This window comes from Primulina huaijiensis, unplaced genomic scaffold (genome assembly GCF_012295235.1).
Source record: "Primulina huaijiensis isolate GDHJ02 unplaced genomic scaffold, ASM1229523v2 scaffold10763, whole genome shotgun sequence".
NCBI lineage: Eukaryota > Viridiplantae > Streptophyta > Magnoliopsida > Lamiales > Gesneriaceae > Primulina > Primulina huaijiensis.
This window is the reverse complement of record NW_027342193.1, coordinates 306729-322232: the sequence shown is the minus strand read 5'-3', so window position 1 is coordinate 322232 and position 15504 is coordinate 306729. Positions and strand designations below refer to the sequence as shown.

Here is a 15504-nt window from a genome sequence, read left to right as displayed (position 1 = left end):
GCTATTAATTACGAAATAGCATTTAGGATTTGCACTACAGCTTCATGATTCAAGTAAAATCTGAAAAGTTCTTTCAGTGTCAATTTCTTAAGCACCATAAATTATGTGTTATCTCCAAATTCAATATTTCAAGAATAATGCAAACTGACAAGACATTCTATGATCTTGTGGGTTCATGACGTAGAACAAGTTTCTTGAAAGAACCGTCGCAATATTCGCGACGGTTTTGGATTTAGCGACCGTTTTTAATACGTCGCTAATAGCGACAGTTGTGCCAAAACCGTCTCCGATCTGGATCGGCGACAGTTTTTCATTACCCGTCGCTATTGGCGACGGCTTAATTACAAGCTGTTGCTAATGGCGACAGTTTTTTAACTTTAAACTGTCGCTGATGGCGTAAACCGTCGCTATTGGCGACGGCTTATTTCCAAACTGTTGCTAATGGCGACAGTTTTTTAACTTAAAACCGTTGCTAATGGCGACGGTTTTTGAAAAAACCGTCGCTGTGTGTCTATATATTCCGAGGTTCGCGAAAAATTGCTTCATCAATTTTCGCCTCTCTTCTCTGGTAGTAGCGAAACTCTATCAATTTTTTCGCAGTTTCGATTTTTTTTACTTTGTACTAACATTCTTTCGTATTAATTTCGTAAAATTTGCTCGTCGGTGTGATCTTCCAGCGTTAAGTGCATCTGCATATCTTCGGCACGTCAGGTTTTTAAAGCGTTTTTTTTACAAAAAATTTAATATTTAATTTTAATTTTTGCGTAATAGTTTATTTATATTTTAGCTTAGTATTTTATTTATGAATTTTAGCGTAGTAGATTATTTATTTTGTAAATCATGCATTTGTTTTCTTTTTTGCTAGATAATTAAGTTAATGTTATTTTTATAGATACTTATTTAACTTTTCGTTTTATAGTTTTTGATAATAGATTTTAAATAAATTAATTTTTAAACACTTGTAGGATAACACAGATAAGAAATTGGATGTATTGTAGGTTGGAGAATGAGTTCTTAAGTACTGAATTTTGTGTTGGTGTTGAGACATTTGTGTCATTTGCACCAAGTCATCCGTCATTTCCTTAACTAACATCTTCTTGAACGAATTTACTACACAAAAGTTGTACAATATGGTTTATCTTAATAAAATGATTTGGAAATTATTTCATTAATGTGGACTACTGGAGTGACGTACAATTTTGGGGCTGCACATATTGTCATAAGCCCAATTGTCTTAGGCACCAATGTTTTGCTTAATGCAAAGAGAATGTTAAATTATTAAAGGAATAATTAATTAAATTTAATAGAAAATAGTGAATTATAAATTTATCACGGCCTGCGGTGTTTTGATGTTCTCCTCCGTTGTTCTCCTAGGTGGTTTCATCCAGCTACTCCACTGCCGCTGCCACGGTCCTCCGACGCTCGTCTGTTAGCCTGTTTACTACTGTCGTTCCCACGAAGCAATATAAATAGAAAGAAAATCATAGGGCGTAAGTTCCGTTTATTAGTTGCAAATCTTGGTTGGCAAATCATGCGATCAAACTAGCGGGTAAAGAATCCATCTTGACATTGTTTTAAAGCCTTAAGATTTATTAGCCAACAAAAGAAGGAGAGAACTTTTGTTGTTATGGTTCTGTGAGAGGAGATCACCTGATTTGGTGGAAAATTTGGAAAACCAAAAGCTGAAGATTTTTCCTTTCTCTTCTTTTTTTCTTTGTGTGTGGAGATTCTCGAATATGACTACAGACTACTTTATTTAACCACCTATATTGGTTTTTCATTGATCTGTTTAGCTATGGGTATCATCGAGGACGGCACAACATCGGGTAATTTACCAAGCAGCAGCAAGGTGTTTGCTGTACACTACCCGGGTTACCCTTCTTCCATCGAACGCGCCGTTGAGACTTTGGGGGGTACTGAAGGCATTCTCAAGGTGTGCATATAACTAAATTCTTGCGACAACTGTACTACCTTTTATATTTCTTATTGGACTATTTTAATTCTGAAGTGATCATTGAGTGTTTATAGATGTGATCCGTATTAGATTGTATTTTATTGCACACTGTATGTTTGTCGCAAGTTTATTATTTTTGGAGTATTTATTTAATTTTATTTGGGTTCGTGATCTTATAGTGCTTGGGATTTGGAAGATAGATTGATAATGCTAAATCAGTATGTGTGTGTTGGAATGGTAATGTGCTAGCTTTCCTTTACGTGCACATGTTCTACCGAGTACTAGTGCCTCCCCTATCTTAAATTTTCTTATAGATGAGCATATATCGCGATTCCGGACATGTAGTGATTGTCTTTGAATCGTGAGGTGAATAAATGTTGATCAACTGCATTCTAGTCTTGTAGCATAGCCGGTATGTTAGAGTCACAGCTTTGACTCCTAGATAGGGGAAGAACTGTAACGTACCGTACTTTTTAACTACTTGAAATTTGCGGAAAAATAAAAAATTTTCTTAAATAATTAGAAATTATCAAACATCGTTAATAAATATTTGCTCGTCTAAAACATTTGGAATAAAACAACTACCAACAATTTGCGAAAAGTAAATGTTTAAACATTGAAAACATCACTCCTGAAAATCATAGTAATTGAACATGCATAAAATCTTAAAACATTAGCGGTCCTCGGGTTTAGCCTCCTACTCTGTCCAAGCCGGCTCATTGTCACCACCCCTCGTCTCCTCAACATCTTCCTCATCTGCATCGATCAAGTCTAATGACTCTAAAGACTCAACATGTATAAACTGGAAGTAGCAAGTAATACATAATAAAACCACATGCATCTTTAAAATAGAACGTACATACTTGAAACTTGAACTTGAACGTAATAACATAATCGTAGACGTGCCATCCTCATAAAACTTTTCATAATCATGCTTGCTTCATACATACTTGAACATACATAAACTTCATCATTTTGCGTAGAGATATGTTTCAATGCAAGTGACCCATACATAAATGTGCCTGATCAGACTAAACCACAGTACTGGGCTGGCAGGGAAAGTCCACTACCACATACATGAGATCCCCGTTCATGCTTTAACGGGTGGATTGGTCCCTGGTCATGCTTTACCGCTTTCCAATCCTGATCTAAACTCGGTCATGTTTTACCGAGGTGGAGAGGTCCTCGGCCACGTTCACCGACTTCCAAACCCGTTCATAATTTGGTCACAAGACATTTAGCATACCTCAAAAACTTAAAATATTTTCTTTTGCACGTCGAACATACTTACTTGGCGTTGAAGGATTCGTTGGATTTCGCTTGGGGGCGCTGCTGCACATACTAACATGAGTTCAAATACTTATCTTTCATAGCTTAGACGTAGGTACTCGTGCTCACCACCGAAGTGAATAAATAGCTTATGACATTCTAAATCACTCGGGACTCGACCTCGTTTAATCATCGTACTAAACCATGACATAAAACTCCAAACCAAATCCTATATTTTATTTTCATAACCAAAAAACTCTCGTTTAATCATCGTAGTAAATCATGACATCAAACCCCAAAACAATCCCTAAAAAATAAATAAATTTTTTTTATAGGGTACGGGGTCCGTGTACGGGTCCGGGTAGGCACGGAAATTTCGTATTTTTGAAGGAAAATAGGCACGGACTCCGTGTCCAGGTCTGGAAAGGGGTCCGGGTACATGCTGGACATGGAAATTTACGAAAATTCACTAACTTAATGATTCATTCTTCCAACCCAAGCCTAAGGAACATAAACCAACACCTCAAGACTCATCATAGGATGCTATTACATTGATTCAAACCCGTAAAAACACCCCAAACGTCCCCAAACATCGACAAGCAACTTCAATACAACAATAACCCGTAATTCGACATCATTTCGCTTCCTACAACTTCTATTACATCCCAAGCCAATCCGGCCCAAACGAACCACCAAATAACACCTAAATACATCTCATAACATATTTAAATACAGTAGCACAAGCCCAGCAGTGTCCCACGAAGCCTACAACTCAAAAACTTCAAAACATGATGAACATCATTTTCATAAGATCGCATGTTTGAGCAGTCACACGAAAACAACCATAACTCATTCGTTTCTTGTCCGAAAATTACGAATTTTATTTCAAATCAAAGGTATCGAAAAGTTCTACGTTTTATATGTTGAAAATATTTTCAGAAAACGAACTGAAATTACACAGGAATCGAAATGATAGCAAAAATGTCTTTTTGAGATCTAAAATATTTCAGAAATCGATTCAATGCATAATCGCTCAAACTTTGCTCATAATAATCAAACTTTCACGCATAACATACGTCAAAATATCTACTATGACGAGATCGATGCATAAAACGAAAGAATATACATGCCTTTGATCTTTAAAACTCACGATACGGTGAATATCGAAGCGACACGGTGCGGGAAATGATCCGGGCGACTTGAGGCACGACTTTTGCTGCTAAAATCAACAAAGGATTGCTGGAAAATTTTGAGAGGAAGGGGGCGGCTGCTGAAAGAACTCGAGGAAACCTTGCTATTCTTCAAATAAGATTGAAATGAAATGTGTATGTGTGTGGTGTGTGTGTATACGTGAATATATGGGTGTGGTGTGTGTGGTATGTGTGGTGTGTGTGCAACCACCTAATGGGTAAGTATAAGGTGTGTGTGTGTTTTAATTAGGAGAAAATTTGTTTAATTAAATAATTAATCATGCCAATTAAAATGTTAAGCCAATTATCAAATTAATAAAATTCTAATCCCATAATAAATTTACTAAAATCCCCTAATTAAAATAAAATCCACAATTGATAAACTTTAAAAGTTTAAAAATCTTAAAATAACCTAATATTTAAATTAGGCTTTTAAAAATGTTAAAACATCATAAATCATTTAAAAGTGTCATTTTCTTGACTTGAAATAAAATACCATAATTTAAAATTGCCAAAATCGTGCCGGTCTCTTTCCCTCGATCCCGCATCGAATATTCGCCTGAAACATAAACTCGATAAAATATTTTAACATGCATCAAATAAACATAAATAATTAAAATAATGCAATTTCATAAATCATGCATCTCTAAAATCCTTATAAACTTAAATAATTAATTTCACAAATTAAATAAATGCATGTGTTTTACGTGTACTGATTTTGGGCTCTACAAGAACCATGTACAAATATTAATGGGATAGTTTTGAATAATGGTGTTGTCAAGACTCAAGAAGGATATCTTAGTCTGTGCCATAGAGTTGGGACCATGGAGAGGTTAAGACCACCATTTGGAATCAATCATCTTTTGCATTATTTCTCTTTGTAAGTAAATTTATGGCGGTTGCGTTCATAATTTACTAAATATAAAAATGCAAGGTTTTACAAAATGAATTTGGTAATACATTCGGCCTCGTAAGCGAAAAAGTTTATGATTATAGTTACTTTCAGGACACAGCTGATTGGATTGGTTTAATCATCATTCAGTCTTTCATTAAGCTATCGTAGTTCAGTTACATGTTGAAATGCCTATATTTCAGCATGTTGCATGCAAATTAAATCTCTATGTTTTCAGGTCTGTACCAAGAAGTTAAACAGGTTGGAGCTACATTTTCGCCCGGAAGATCCATATTCACACCCAGCCTTTGGAGAACTCCAGCCCTGCAATAATTTTTTACTGAAAATTTCAAAAAAGAAAGTTAAGAGTTTGATAAATAAAAACAACCCTGGTGGAGTTCCTGAACATGCATCAGCGGTTAATCTTGAGCAGAATAATTCCTTTCCTAAATTATCTGAAACTTCACAAAAGATTGTTCGTCCTGAATCTGAACTCCATCCAGATTCTTCTGAAGTTGATGTACAGACAGAGACTGGAGCACATGAAACACTGTTTGCTGATATCGTTGCTCAAGTGTCTGAGGCGTATCACTTCAATGGTGAGGCTGATAAGTTTTTTCTTATGTTTCCAATCACCCTCTTGTTTAGCAATTGCGGCAAAAATTCATTTCTCTGTTGTTGCATTCCATCTTCCTGCTGTTCTCCGAAGGTATGGTGGATTACCAGCATGTTCTTGCTGTTCACGCTGATAATGCTCGAAGGAAAAAAAGGAATTGGGATGAAGATGAACCACAATTCAGTAAGGGCTTCTTTCTTGTTTTTGAGCTTTCAGGGAACTAGATTTGTTAGTATTTTAAATTTTCTTCATGCAATTTGTAGGAAAGGGTGTTTTACTGGATTTCGATCATGAGGATTTGATGATGGTGGTTCCACCACTTTTTTCCACAAAGGATCTGCCAGAAAACGTTGTGTGAGTTGCTTTGGCATGTATGATTTTATTTCACCTGATTTGCCAGTCATTTATAACCTTTTTGATATGTCATTAATTCTGCCCTGGAAAAATTAAGAACTAGATAATATTTCATTTGAGGAGAAATAGAGAATTAACTTCAAATGCTACATGTTGTGAATTTGGAGAAAAATAGTCATATATATTCTCTAAATTCTTTTGGAAGACTTCATTTCTTCCTTTTCTATTCTTCCATTTTGGAGAGAGATATTTTTTGGTAATAGTGTTGACAGAGTTGATGTGCCTGATTGACGCCAAACAATGTTTGCACTTAGCAAAGTCATGTTGACCATTGCTTCGTTTATTGACATTATCTATGACCGTAACAACTGATGTTCATAGATACGTCTCAGTGCAAACTGGAATTTTTTTTCGCATCAGAATCATGAATGTTTTTATCTTCTCAATTTATTGTACTTTTGAATTTCTCTCATTGCAATGCATTATAAATATTTCATAACATTTTTTGATGTCCCATTTGCCCAATATTGTCCCCAGATACTAGCTGTTCTCAACAAGTGCCAAGATGTTAAATACTCTGGTATTATGTAAATTAGCTTAATGTGAATAGCTTGTTGAGAGACACTCAACAGGTAGAGGATTTGACAATGCGTTTTTACATAAGGATTTGGACTAAATGTTTATTAGAGTTCGAAGAATGGTTTGCATCTCACCTACTTTAGTAGCTTGTGATTCATGTTCATTTTTGGAAAAAATAATGGGTCTGTCATTTGGATGAATTCTAATGTCAGTCGTCATTTACTAATAGTTCTGCTCAAACTCATTATGTAGAAACATGTTATCATATTTTATGTTTGGATGGCTTTTAGCTCCTTCACCTGCAATTAATTTTGGGAAAACCTTGTGTTTTATCCAGTAATCTGTGGCAGTATAAGCCAATCCCTGAGATCGATGTGAAACTAATCCAGACATTAGCCTTTTGGAATCACGTTCTGTTCTGTTACTCATGCATATATTTTCATAAAATTTTATGATGCATCATATTTTATTTAGTCTCAAATATGCCTCTTACTGCTTTCAACTTTTGATAGGAGTCATAGCCTTGCGATAAAACAGTAGTTTTGTGACGTTACAGAAGGCATGAAAATGTGGTTTATTGGATTTTATTATTAGTTATTTTGCACTTGCAGTTTAAAACCTTGCTCAGATCCGAGCTTGAAAAGGAAACAAGAGGTAGTAATGCAGCAGCGCTGGGAGGTGAGTAGATCTTTTGACAAAAAAAACTGTTAAATGTCTCACATCGTTTGGATTTAGTTATTGATAATTGTATATGTGAATTTGGACAATACTCTCCCTTGAGCTAGCTTTTGGGGTTGAGGTAGGTCCAAATCTCAATTTTAATATGATATCAGAACCCAGACCTACCGTTGCCCTATGGGCCACCCGATGATCTTTTGGCAAAAAAGCAATTAAGCCTTCTGTTTTGTGCCTTACTATCACTTCAATATCATATGCATTCTGCGGTTATAATTCCTACAGCTCCCCATTACTTATTTTGGGTATATTTTTGAACTTTGGGTGTAAATAATAAACCAAAAACCACAAAATCAATTGCTTATGGTTTTCTATAGCTTCTAATATTTGTCTCATTACTTTATTTGGATTGGTAAAGTTTTCATTCATTTGATTGCAGATGGAGATTGAGCAATGTCTTGCCATTGACTTCAACATTAAAGATATCCTTATTGTTAAATATATATGTTATTATGTTAATTTTTTTCCTAAACTACTACCTGTTATTTGCTTTGTCCATTTCCTATCTCATCTGCTTTTTTGTTTACGACCATGTTTGTCACCTGATCTATTGCTGTACAATTTTCGTTTCGTTAAAAAACAAAATTTACTTGCAGTGCAATTTTGATATTATAATACATGACTTGAGAGTTGAGCAAAGCTATTATGAGTGCAATGTCTAGTGAGGCACATGGCAATTGAAGAGCCTAGGCAGAAGACATGGCGCTAAGCCCCTTAGTAAAGTGAGGCGTTGCGAAAATGAATGAATATTTTTATGCATGTCATTTCGGACATACTATTCTGACGCATAGGTGTGTTCAAAACTGGCATTGGGCATTTAAAATGCACTAAGGTTTGGGCATGCTTGATAGAAGGTATCGGTTACTCTTGGGTCTGTGTTCAAAGGCTGAGCCTCTCTGGGCCTAGAGCCTGATATGTGCCTTGTGGTCTGTGGGATTTTGTTTAGTATGGAATTTAGCAAAGGAAATAACGCAATTGCAAGCCAAAAAAATTAAATTTAGCACAAGTATTGCTGCTATCATACTTGAAAAGAAACTAAATTGATCGTTTTCAGCTGTTCAATTCTTTATGATAGTGAACAATTAGATGGAGTTCTCCATTCATTTTAGTGATGAAAAGATATCAATACGATAAGAATACGATTATTGGAGCTGAAAAAAATAAGAGAGGGTTTAGCAGTATTTTTTTATTCTGTATTCCTTGAGATTGTATTTTCTTCCGGGCTGGATCGATCCTTTTGATAGTGCATTACATGTAGTAGTAGTGAGAAGGATGTAACAGACAGTTATTTTTATCGCTTGAAGTGATAATGATTAAAATTTTGAATGTTTTCCACCCGATGAGTTGTTTGTTTGCACTTGACAATCATACATATCCCGAAGAAAGTATACTGGGAGAAATTCATACCCAGGGACTCAGAACGATGGCAGTGGCAGACAGCTGTTTGTGAATTGTTTGATGAGCGTCCAATATGGGTCAAAGAGTCATTAGCAGAACGTTTAATTGATCGAGGCCTAAATGTTGGAGGCAATGTGCTTAAAAGGTTATATTTCTGTCTTGTATAATATGCTACTACAAAATGCAACGTTTGACACAAACTCCTGTTAAAGGTAAAAATTTTTATGCAAGTTTAGTTTTGATTTTCCAGGCTTCTGTTCATAGCAGCATATTACTTCTCAAATGGGCCATTTCTGAGGTTCTGGGTCAAAAAAGGATATGATCCCCGAAAAGATCCTGAATCTCGCATGTTAGTTTTCATCCAGAAACACTTTCGCATCTTGGTGTTGCATAATGCAAATTTTCACTTTCTAGAGTATAGATTATGTATGTTAATTTTCTTATTTGATCTAGTTGTTTGAAATTTTTATCATCTGGGTTGTAGCTGCATCAAGATATGCAATTTCGTCTGGAGATTCTGTACGTTTATTGAAATGTTTCAGGAGAAAACAACAAGAAATTATTTTTGTGCAAAAATATGTGTAAGGAGATAGACAATAGCGAATTTAAATTGATGCTAGCAAAATCCCTGCACTTAAGAAGTAACGTGTTACTTGAAAGCAAATCTATTGCTTATACTTAAAATTTCAGTATGCCCTCTAAATCTGGAAGCTCCATTACTTGCTTTATATTTTTTAAGTCTATTTCTTTAATTGTCTATTGAACTGCAAATTAAAAACTTGAGCATCTGGATGCTCAAACTGCCGTTCAAATGTTTTATGCTCTTGTGTTTTGTTGCTTATTCCAAATCCCTGTTTCTGCTGGAAAGTTACACTCACCAATTTTGGCACCAAAAAAGGATGGATAACATAAACTGAAGGAGACAGAAGAATCTCAAGAGGAACACAGCTGACTTATCACTTCAATAAATCTGGTGATTTATAGTGCCATAGAATGGTGAATTGGAGCTTGTTTAGGGGCTGCCTCACTTTTTTGGCTTCCCTAAGCTGAGTATTTTGAACTTGGTATTTTTGGAGTACGGGTGGAAAAGGTGGTCTGGCAAGAGAAGGAGACCGTGGTGTCCAATGGTCAACTATAAACATATGAATAATCTGTTTTGCTTGAATAGTTTGCTCGACTTTTTTTCATCTCTGAGGGTGAATTAAAGCATGTAGACTATATAGCTTTTGAAATTTGTTTTTTGTTCAGAGTTTCTCTTCAAAATTATTATTACAAATAGTTTCTGAGATGCCATAACTAGCTAGTAGGCTCAATTAACTTCGTCAGAACTTTCTTTTGTAGGAATCTGTAGTCTGAAAACATATTCTATCTTTTCTACATGTTCCATCACGAAAACTTATGTTCAGCAAGTTCTTTCGATATGATGTCTTAAAATGTTTTTTGCTCTGATATAATCCATAAGCTTCGTTGGTTAAGTCTTGTATTTACTAAGGCTAACTTATTGTGGTTTACTTGATTAGATATCAAAAGACTGATTTTCGAGTGCCACCATTGTTACGAAGCTATTGTGATGCCAATGCCTCATCTGGGTAAGGAATTTTACAAATTCTGAACCTAAAAGAAAAATTAGCTTCTCTCTTCTTGTGGTTCGAAGTTCAGACTGTACTTCAGTACGATTATATAGTCTTGATTATGACCAAGATTTATTTAAACTGATAAAAATTGACGATTAATTCACATAATACATTTTATACTAAACAGGTTACGTAGAGTCCAACAAATCAAGTAGTTATCAAAGAAATACAGTTGTCTGTTGCTGGCTAACAATATCATGTCTTTAGATGATGATTGTGCTACTAAAATCTCTCTCTATAGCAGATTAATTATCTTTCTGTCATTTGCAGATTGAAGAACAATTGGAAGGATATTTGTGCATTTGAGGTTTTCCCATCTAAATGCCAAGTTTTATTACAACTCTTTGAACTTAAGGATGATTATGTTCAACAAGAAATCAAAAAACCTTCAAGTCAAGAAAGCTGCAGCGTATGATATACTTTCATTTTCCTATCAAATTTTCTCTCAAGGAACCTGATTGAATATTTGAGAAGAAATGTTGAATTGTTTTGGTAAATATTAAATAATATGACAGTTAGGTTGGCCTGGTAAAACTGAACAGAACCACTAGTAGTTCATGGTCTAATTTCTCAAAGCTTGAAAATATATGTCGTCTGTTTTGATTGATTATCTCAGTTCTTGAATTTGCTATTAAACTGTTCAATTGGACAGTTTTTTCGATCTTCAAATCTCTTTGCAGACATTTTATTTTGCTCCGAATATTTGAGAATGTGTAGCAGCCAAATTTTGGGTTTGGAGAAACTTGTTATGCCAAATGGAATTATGTTATTGTGGGTGGGGTTGTGGAGATCAATAGTAGAACATAATCGAGAAAATAGTTTTTTTGACCTGAATAAATTGATTTGGTGTTTGAATATCTGCATTATTACCTTCATACATTTTCGTCATTTTTTATGATAAATTTTTTTTTGCTTTAATGTTTATTTTTACACTATTTCTACTCTACATTCATGTCTTCTGTTTTTTGGGATTCGAGGAGATTTTATTATTGCCTTTTTAGCAAACAGAAAGTGCAAAAGTGAAATATTTTCTTTATTTCCCTTTCGTACTGTAGAAGTCAAGATTTTTTATTTGCCCTTATTTGTTGTCTGTATTTGTGTGCTCGATCAGCTTTCAAAAATTTGCTATTTTTTCCAGCTGCAAACGGGATGGTTTTCATCTCATGTAATTGATTGCTTGAGATTGCGAGTAGCTCAGAGGTTTTTGACCGTATACCCCGAGATTGGTGCAGAATCCATATTGAAGTCCGTTTCTAGACGCTTTGAGAGATCAAAGAAAGTACAGATTAATTTGAAGGATTTGAAAGGCGATGAAGGAAAACAGGCTAATGAAGGTTTAAATCATTTTGCATCATGAATTCTTTATTTCCAGATTTATTAATGTACCTTTCTTATTTACCTTTTCATATGGTTCCAATATTATTATATATCACTAGCATGATTCTTTCTTCATTATATATCACCAGCATGATTCTTTCTTCTATTAGCTAATTGAATTAGCCTCCGTGGTTATCACCTGATCAACACTTGTTTTTTATCTTGAGTAAAATCTAGCAAGGTTATATGTTGCAGATATCGTACAGAGTGTAGATAAAGAACCCATTGATGAAGTTGAATACGATGAAGATGAAATGGAAGAAGACAATCTTGGGGAAGGTTTTGATGCAGCTGAGGTATTGATATGGGGATTACCACTTTGGTTGGTTTCATTTCCCATTCCACAAAATAAATGTGAACATTACAAGTCCATTTTCATTATTTTCTCTTGAAACATATTTTTAGATTTTCCCTTGTTTTCTCACGTCCTGATATATAACTACTTTTGGTTCGAATTTTGATCACTTTTTAAAAATATTCTATTATTATATTTCATTGTTATCGAAATTAACATTTTTAAAATTGTTAAAACTATATGTTATGTTCCTTAAAAAAAACTATGTTATGAAGTGAAACCACTACCTACCAATTTCTGACATGGTTTAATATCTATAATTATAATCTTGTACCCAAAAAACAAATTCAAAATTGCATTTGAGTTCCGCGGAACAACCAAAACGGAACCAAATCGAAAACAAGCAGTTCCTATGTATTTGTCAGTTAAATCATTCTTCGCGTATTTGGCCCTTCCCAGAATACATTTTTTAAGTAATAATCTACCAATGCACCACCTAACATTTGCATTTTCTTTTCCAGGTTGAAGAGGACAGGGATTTTTTGCTACGACCTCATTCATGTATCCTTGCAACTTGCTCTAGTTTTTTTTAATCTCTGTTTCCGTTATTCTTAATAATTTCTTCAATACCTTGATGATAATAAATAAAAAGTGCATGTTTTATCAATACTAGAGGCTATGTGAAATATCATGTTATATATTTTTCTATCTTCATCGTTACCTCCAATTTCAGATGACATTTTTTTTGGATTGTCTATCCTCTTTGACGCTTTCCATTACTTCTTTTGATTTGCTTTTATTTTTATTATTTCTTAAAATAATCTATATGTTTGAAATTTGCTGCATATGAACTTATCGATGACCATTATTGTTGGATCAATTAACATATTGAAATCAAATCAACTATATCCTATACACGATCTACAGACACTGAACATGAAAATGTCTCAAAGGATTATCTCCAGGAGCTTTTTGGTAGTTTTCCCTTCAATGCTGCAGAAGGCGATGATGAAATGCAAGGTGCTGACCCATACGACGGAGAAGAATATCAGATTTACGAACATGGCGATGAAGGTGATGATGACTTCGATGATGAGGAATACTAAAACACCAACGTTGAGTATTCTGTCTTAACGGGAGCGTCTAGTTATTCCCCTCTGCTTTTCGTAGGTCATTTCATGATTATATTCCTACGCCATATCTTCGAGTCCATTCAAGGGGCAGTGACTTGAAGAAATATTTCGAAATGTTGCAACTTGCCTTTAGTAGTTTGAAGATGGCTACATCTCTGGGAAATGGAACGAGTGAGCAGCACTTGGTCTAACTTGATTAGAAATGTATCAATGTAATGGGCTTACTTGATGATAAATTATAGACTTTATTTGATATTGATGTTAGGCTAATCTTACAGATAAATTGTTGGCAGTGGATTTTGAAATATTTTTTTAACTATTTATTTAATGAAATTTTGTATCTTGCAAGCTTTACATCAATAGACAAGCATGTAGAAAATGTTATGGTCAATGGAAAGGTATCTGTATATTGGGTAGCAATCGCCAGATATATTATTTGTTGCAGCAACTGGGTAACAATTTACATTTGTTTCTGGTTTTATTATATTTTATTCATTTTTTAAAAATCTTAATTTACAGTTGTTTCTGCTTTTATTACATATATATTTTTTGTACCAGTCATTTTAAGCTGTTCCATTTGAAAAAAAAAAATATCGTCTAATTGGTGTTTTGCAAAAAAAAAATTACTTGGTTAAAATTAAAATTTATGTCACCATTTCATTATTTTTTATTTTGGCAGATATTTGTGAGAACCTGAAATTCCAGCAGTAGTTAGAATTTTGCAGCAGCTAACAATATTCCAGCAGCTACTAATATTTCAGAAGCTGGTATTTTTCCAGCAAACATGTATTTTTCCAACAAACAGAATCCAGCAGATAGAATCCAGCAGCAGAAGAGTTCAGTAGCTAGATTTCAGCAGATAACTACTGATTCTGCTTATGACTTGTAACTGAAGCATTTAATATGGAATAAAGGTTGTTAATGACACATCATGGCATATTATGGTCATTAATAGGGAGTCCAACAGTCAGAATTTTGCCTATAAATATCACCCTCAAACCTCTGAAATTGTTGTTACACAAAGCTTTTGCTATCACTTGAAATTCGAGCTAAGAGGGTGCCTATTTTCGAGCAGTAGAATCCAGTAGCGAGAGCAAGCTAATCCAGACTTCAACCAAAACTCCTAGCAAATTACGGTAAGTGGGCTTATGTATAAATATCTTGAAATCAGTTTGATAATTTCTGTTTTAAAGAAAAGTTTCTGTATGTTTGATTTCTGATATCTGATTTTTGAAGCACTGAAACCTAGTGAACTAATGGTAGGAATATATTATATTCTGAAACATTCCTGAATTCTGAATTTCTGATTTCTGGCCTCACCCTTTAGAGGAGAGAACATATAGGGGACTGATATCCGTTTAGCCATGAAATTCACGAACGTGCTCAGTGCTTGCTTGCTAAGATTTTGTATTCTGATTTCTGTTATGAAACCTGTAATTCCTGAATTCTGATTCCTGTTATGAAAATAAGAGTTTTTTGTATATTATTGTATTATTGTTTCTGTTTAAAAATGGTTTTGAAAACTGGGAGTTATTCCCGCCCCCGCTTATTGAGTGACGACCATATCACTCACCCACCAAACCCATCTCAGATAAGAACGAGAAAGAAATGTTAGAAGAAGAAGAGCAGATTCAGTTCTGGGACTGGTGAAGAAGACTGCTGTTTTTCTCAGTTCTAGTTTATGTTTTCTGCTGCATCTGTTAAGAAGTTATTATGTTTGGTTTTACATTTCCGCTGTAAAACATTATTATTTGAGTTTGTATCAGACAATGAACAATTCAGTATTATGAATAAAAAGACTAGTTTCTGAATTTTGTATTTCTGAGGCTTGTTGTTTTCGAATGTAAATTTGAGAGCAACGCCAATGTCGATCAACCTCGTCCGTGGGACGTGACATTGAAGTGGTATCAGAGCAAACCAGGTTTCATAATCTGGGGAGGAGGAACTAGAAATAATAAGTTCTGATAGACTTCTGAAAATGAGTTCTGATAAACTATTGTAATATACTACTGAAACAATAGACTAACTACATACAGTTGGGAAAATCAGTAGAGCTCCGAGTATTTCAGCAGCATGTC

General features: G+C 34.5%; 1 protein-coding gene across 3 annotated transcripts; it reads left to right on the top strand.

The window, feature by feature from the left end:
• Nucleotides 1-561: 561 nt before the first annotated feature.
• Nucleotides 562-13756, top strand: LOC140965531 (uncharacterized). 3 transcript variants are annotated; one of them, XM_073425590.1, is made up of 15 exons: nt 562-711; nt 1794-1933; nt 5544-5904; nt 6015-6104; nt 6185-6275; nt 7466-7532; nt 7969-8022; nt 8972-9132; nt 9238-9336; nt 10508-10576; nt 10892-11030; nt 11760-11955; nt 12194-12320; nt 12815-12854; nt 13221-13753. In XM_073425590.1, the coding sequence occupies exons 2-15, from the start codon at nt 1796-1798 to the stop codon at nt 13425-13427; spliced, it is 1839 nt and encodes a 612-aa protein (XP_073281691.1). In that variant the 5' UTR covers nt 562-711; nt 1794-1795; the 3' UTR covers nt 13428-13753. The 3 variants fall into 3 exon arrangements, with proteins under 3 accessions (XP_073281691.1, XP_073281692.1, XP_073281693.1); XM_073425591.1 differs by having other exon boundaries at nt 12194-12294; nt 13221-13751; XM_073425592.1 differs by lacking the exon at nt 9238-9336 and having other exon boundaries at nt 13221-13756.
• The last annotated feature ends 1748 nt before the right edge of the window (nt 13757-15504 follow it).

Coding starts and splice junctions, on each gene's coding strand:
- LOC140965531 (XM_073425590.1), top strand. CDS start 1,796: ATGGGTATCATCGAGGACGGCACAACATCGGGTAATTTACCAAGCAGC. Junction 5,905..6,014: donor TGAGGCGTATCACTTCAATG/GTGAGGCTGATA, acceptor TGTTCTCCGAAG/GTATGGTGGATTACCAGCAT. Junction 9,133..9,237: donor GGAGGCAATGTGCTTAAAAG/GTTATATTTCTG, acceptor TTGATTTTCCAG/GCTTCTGTTCATAGCAGCAT.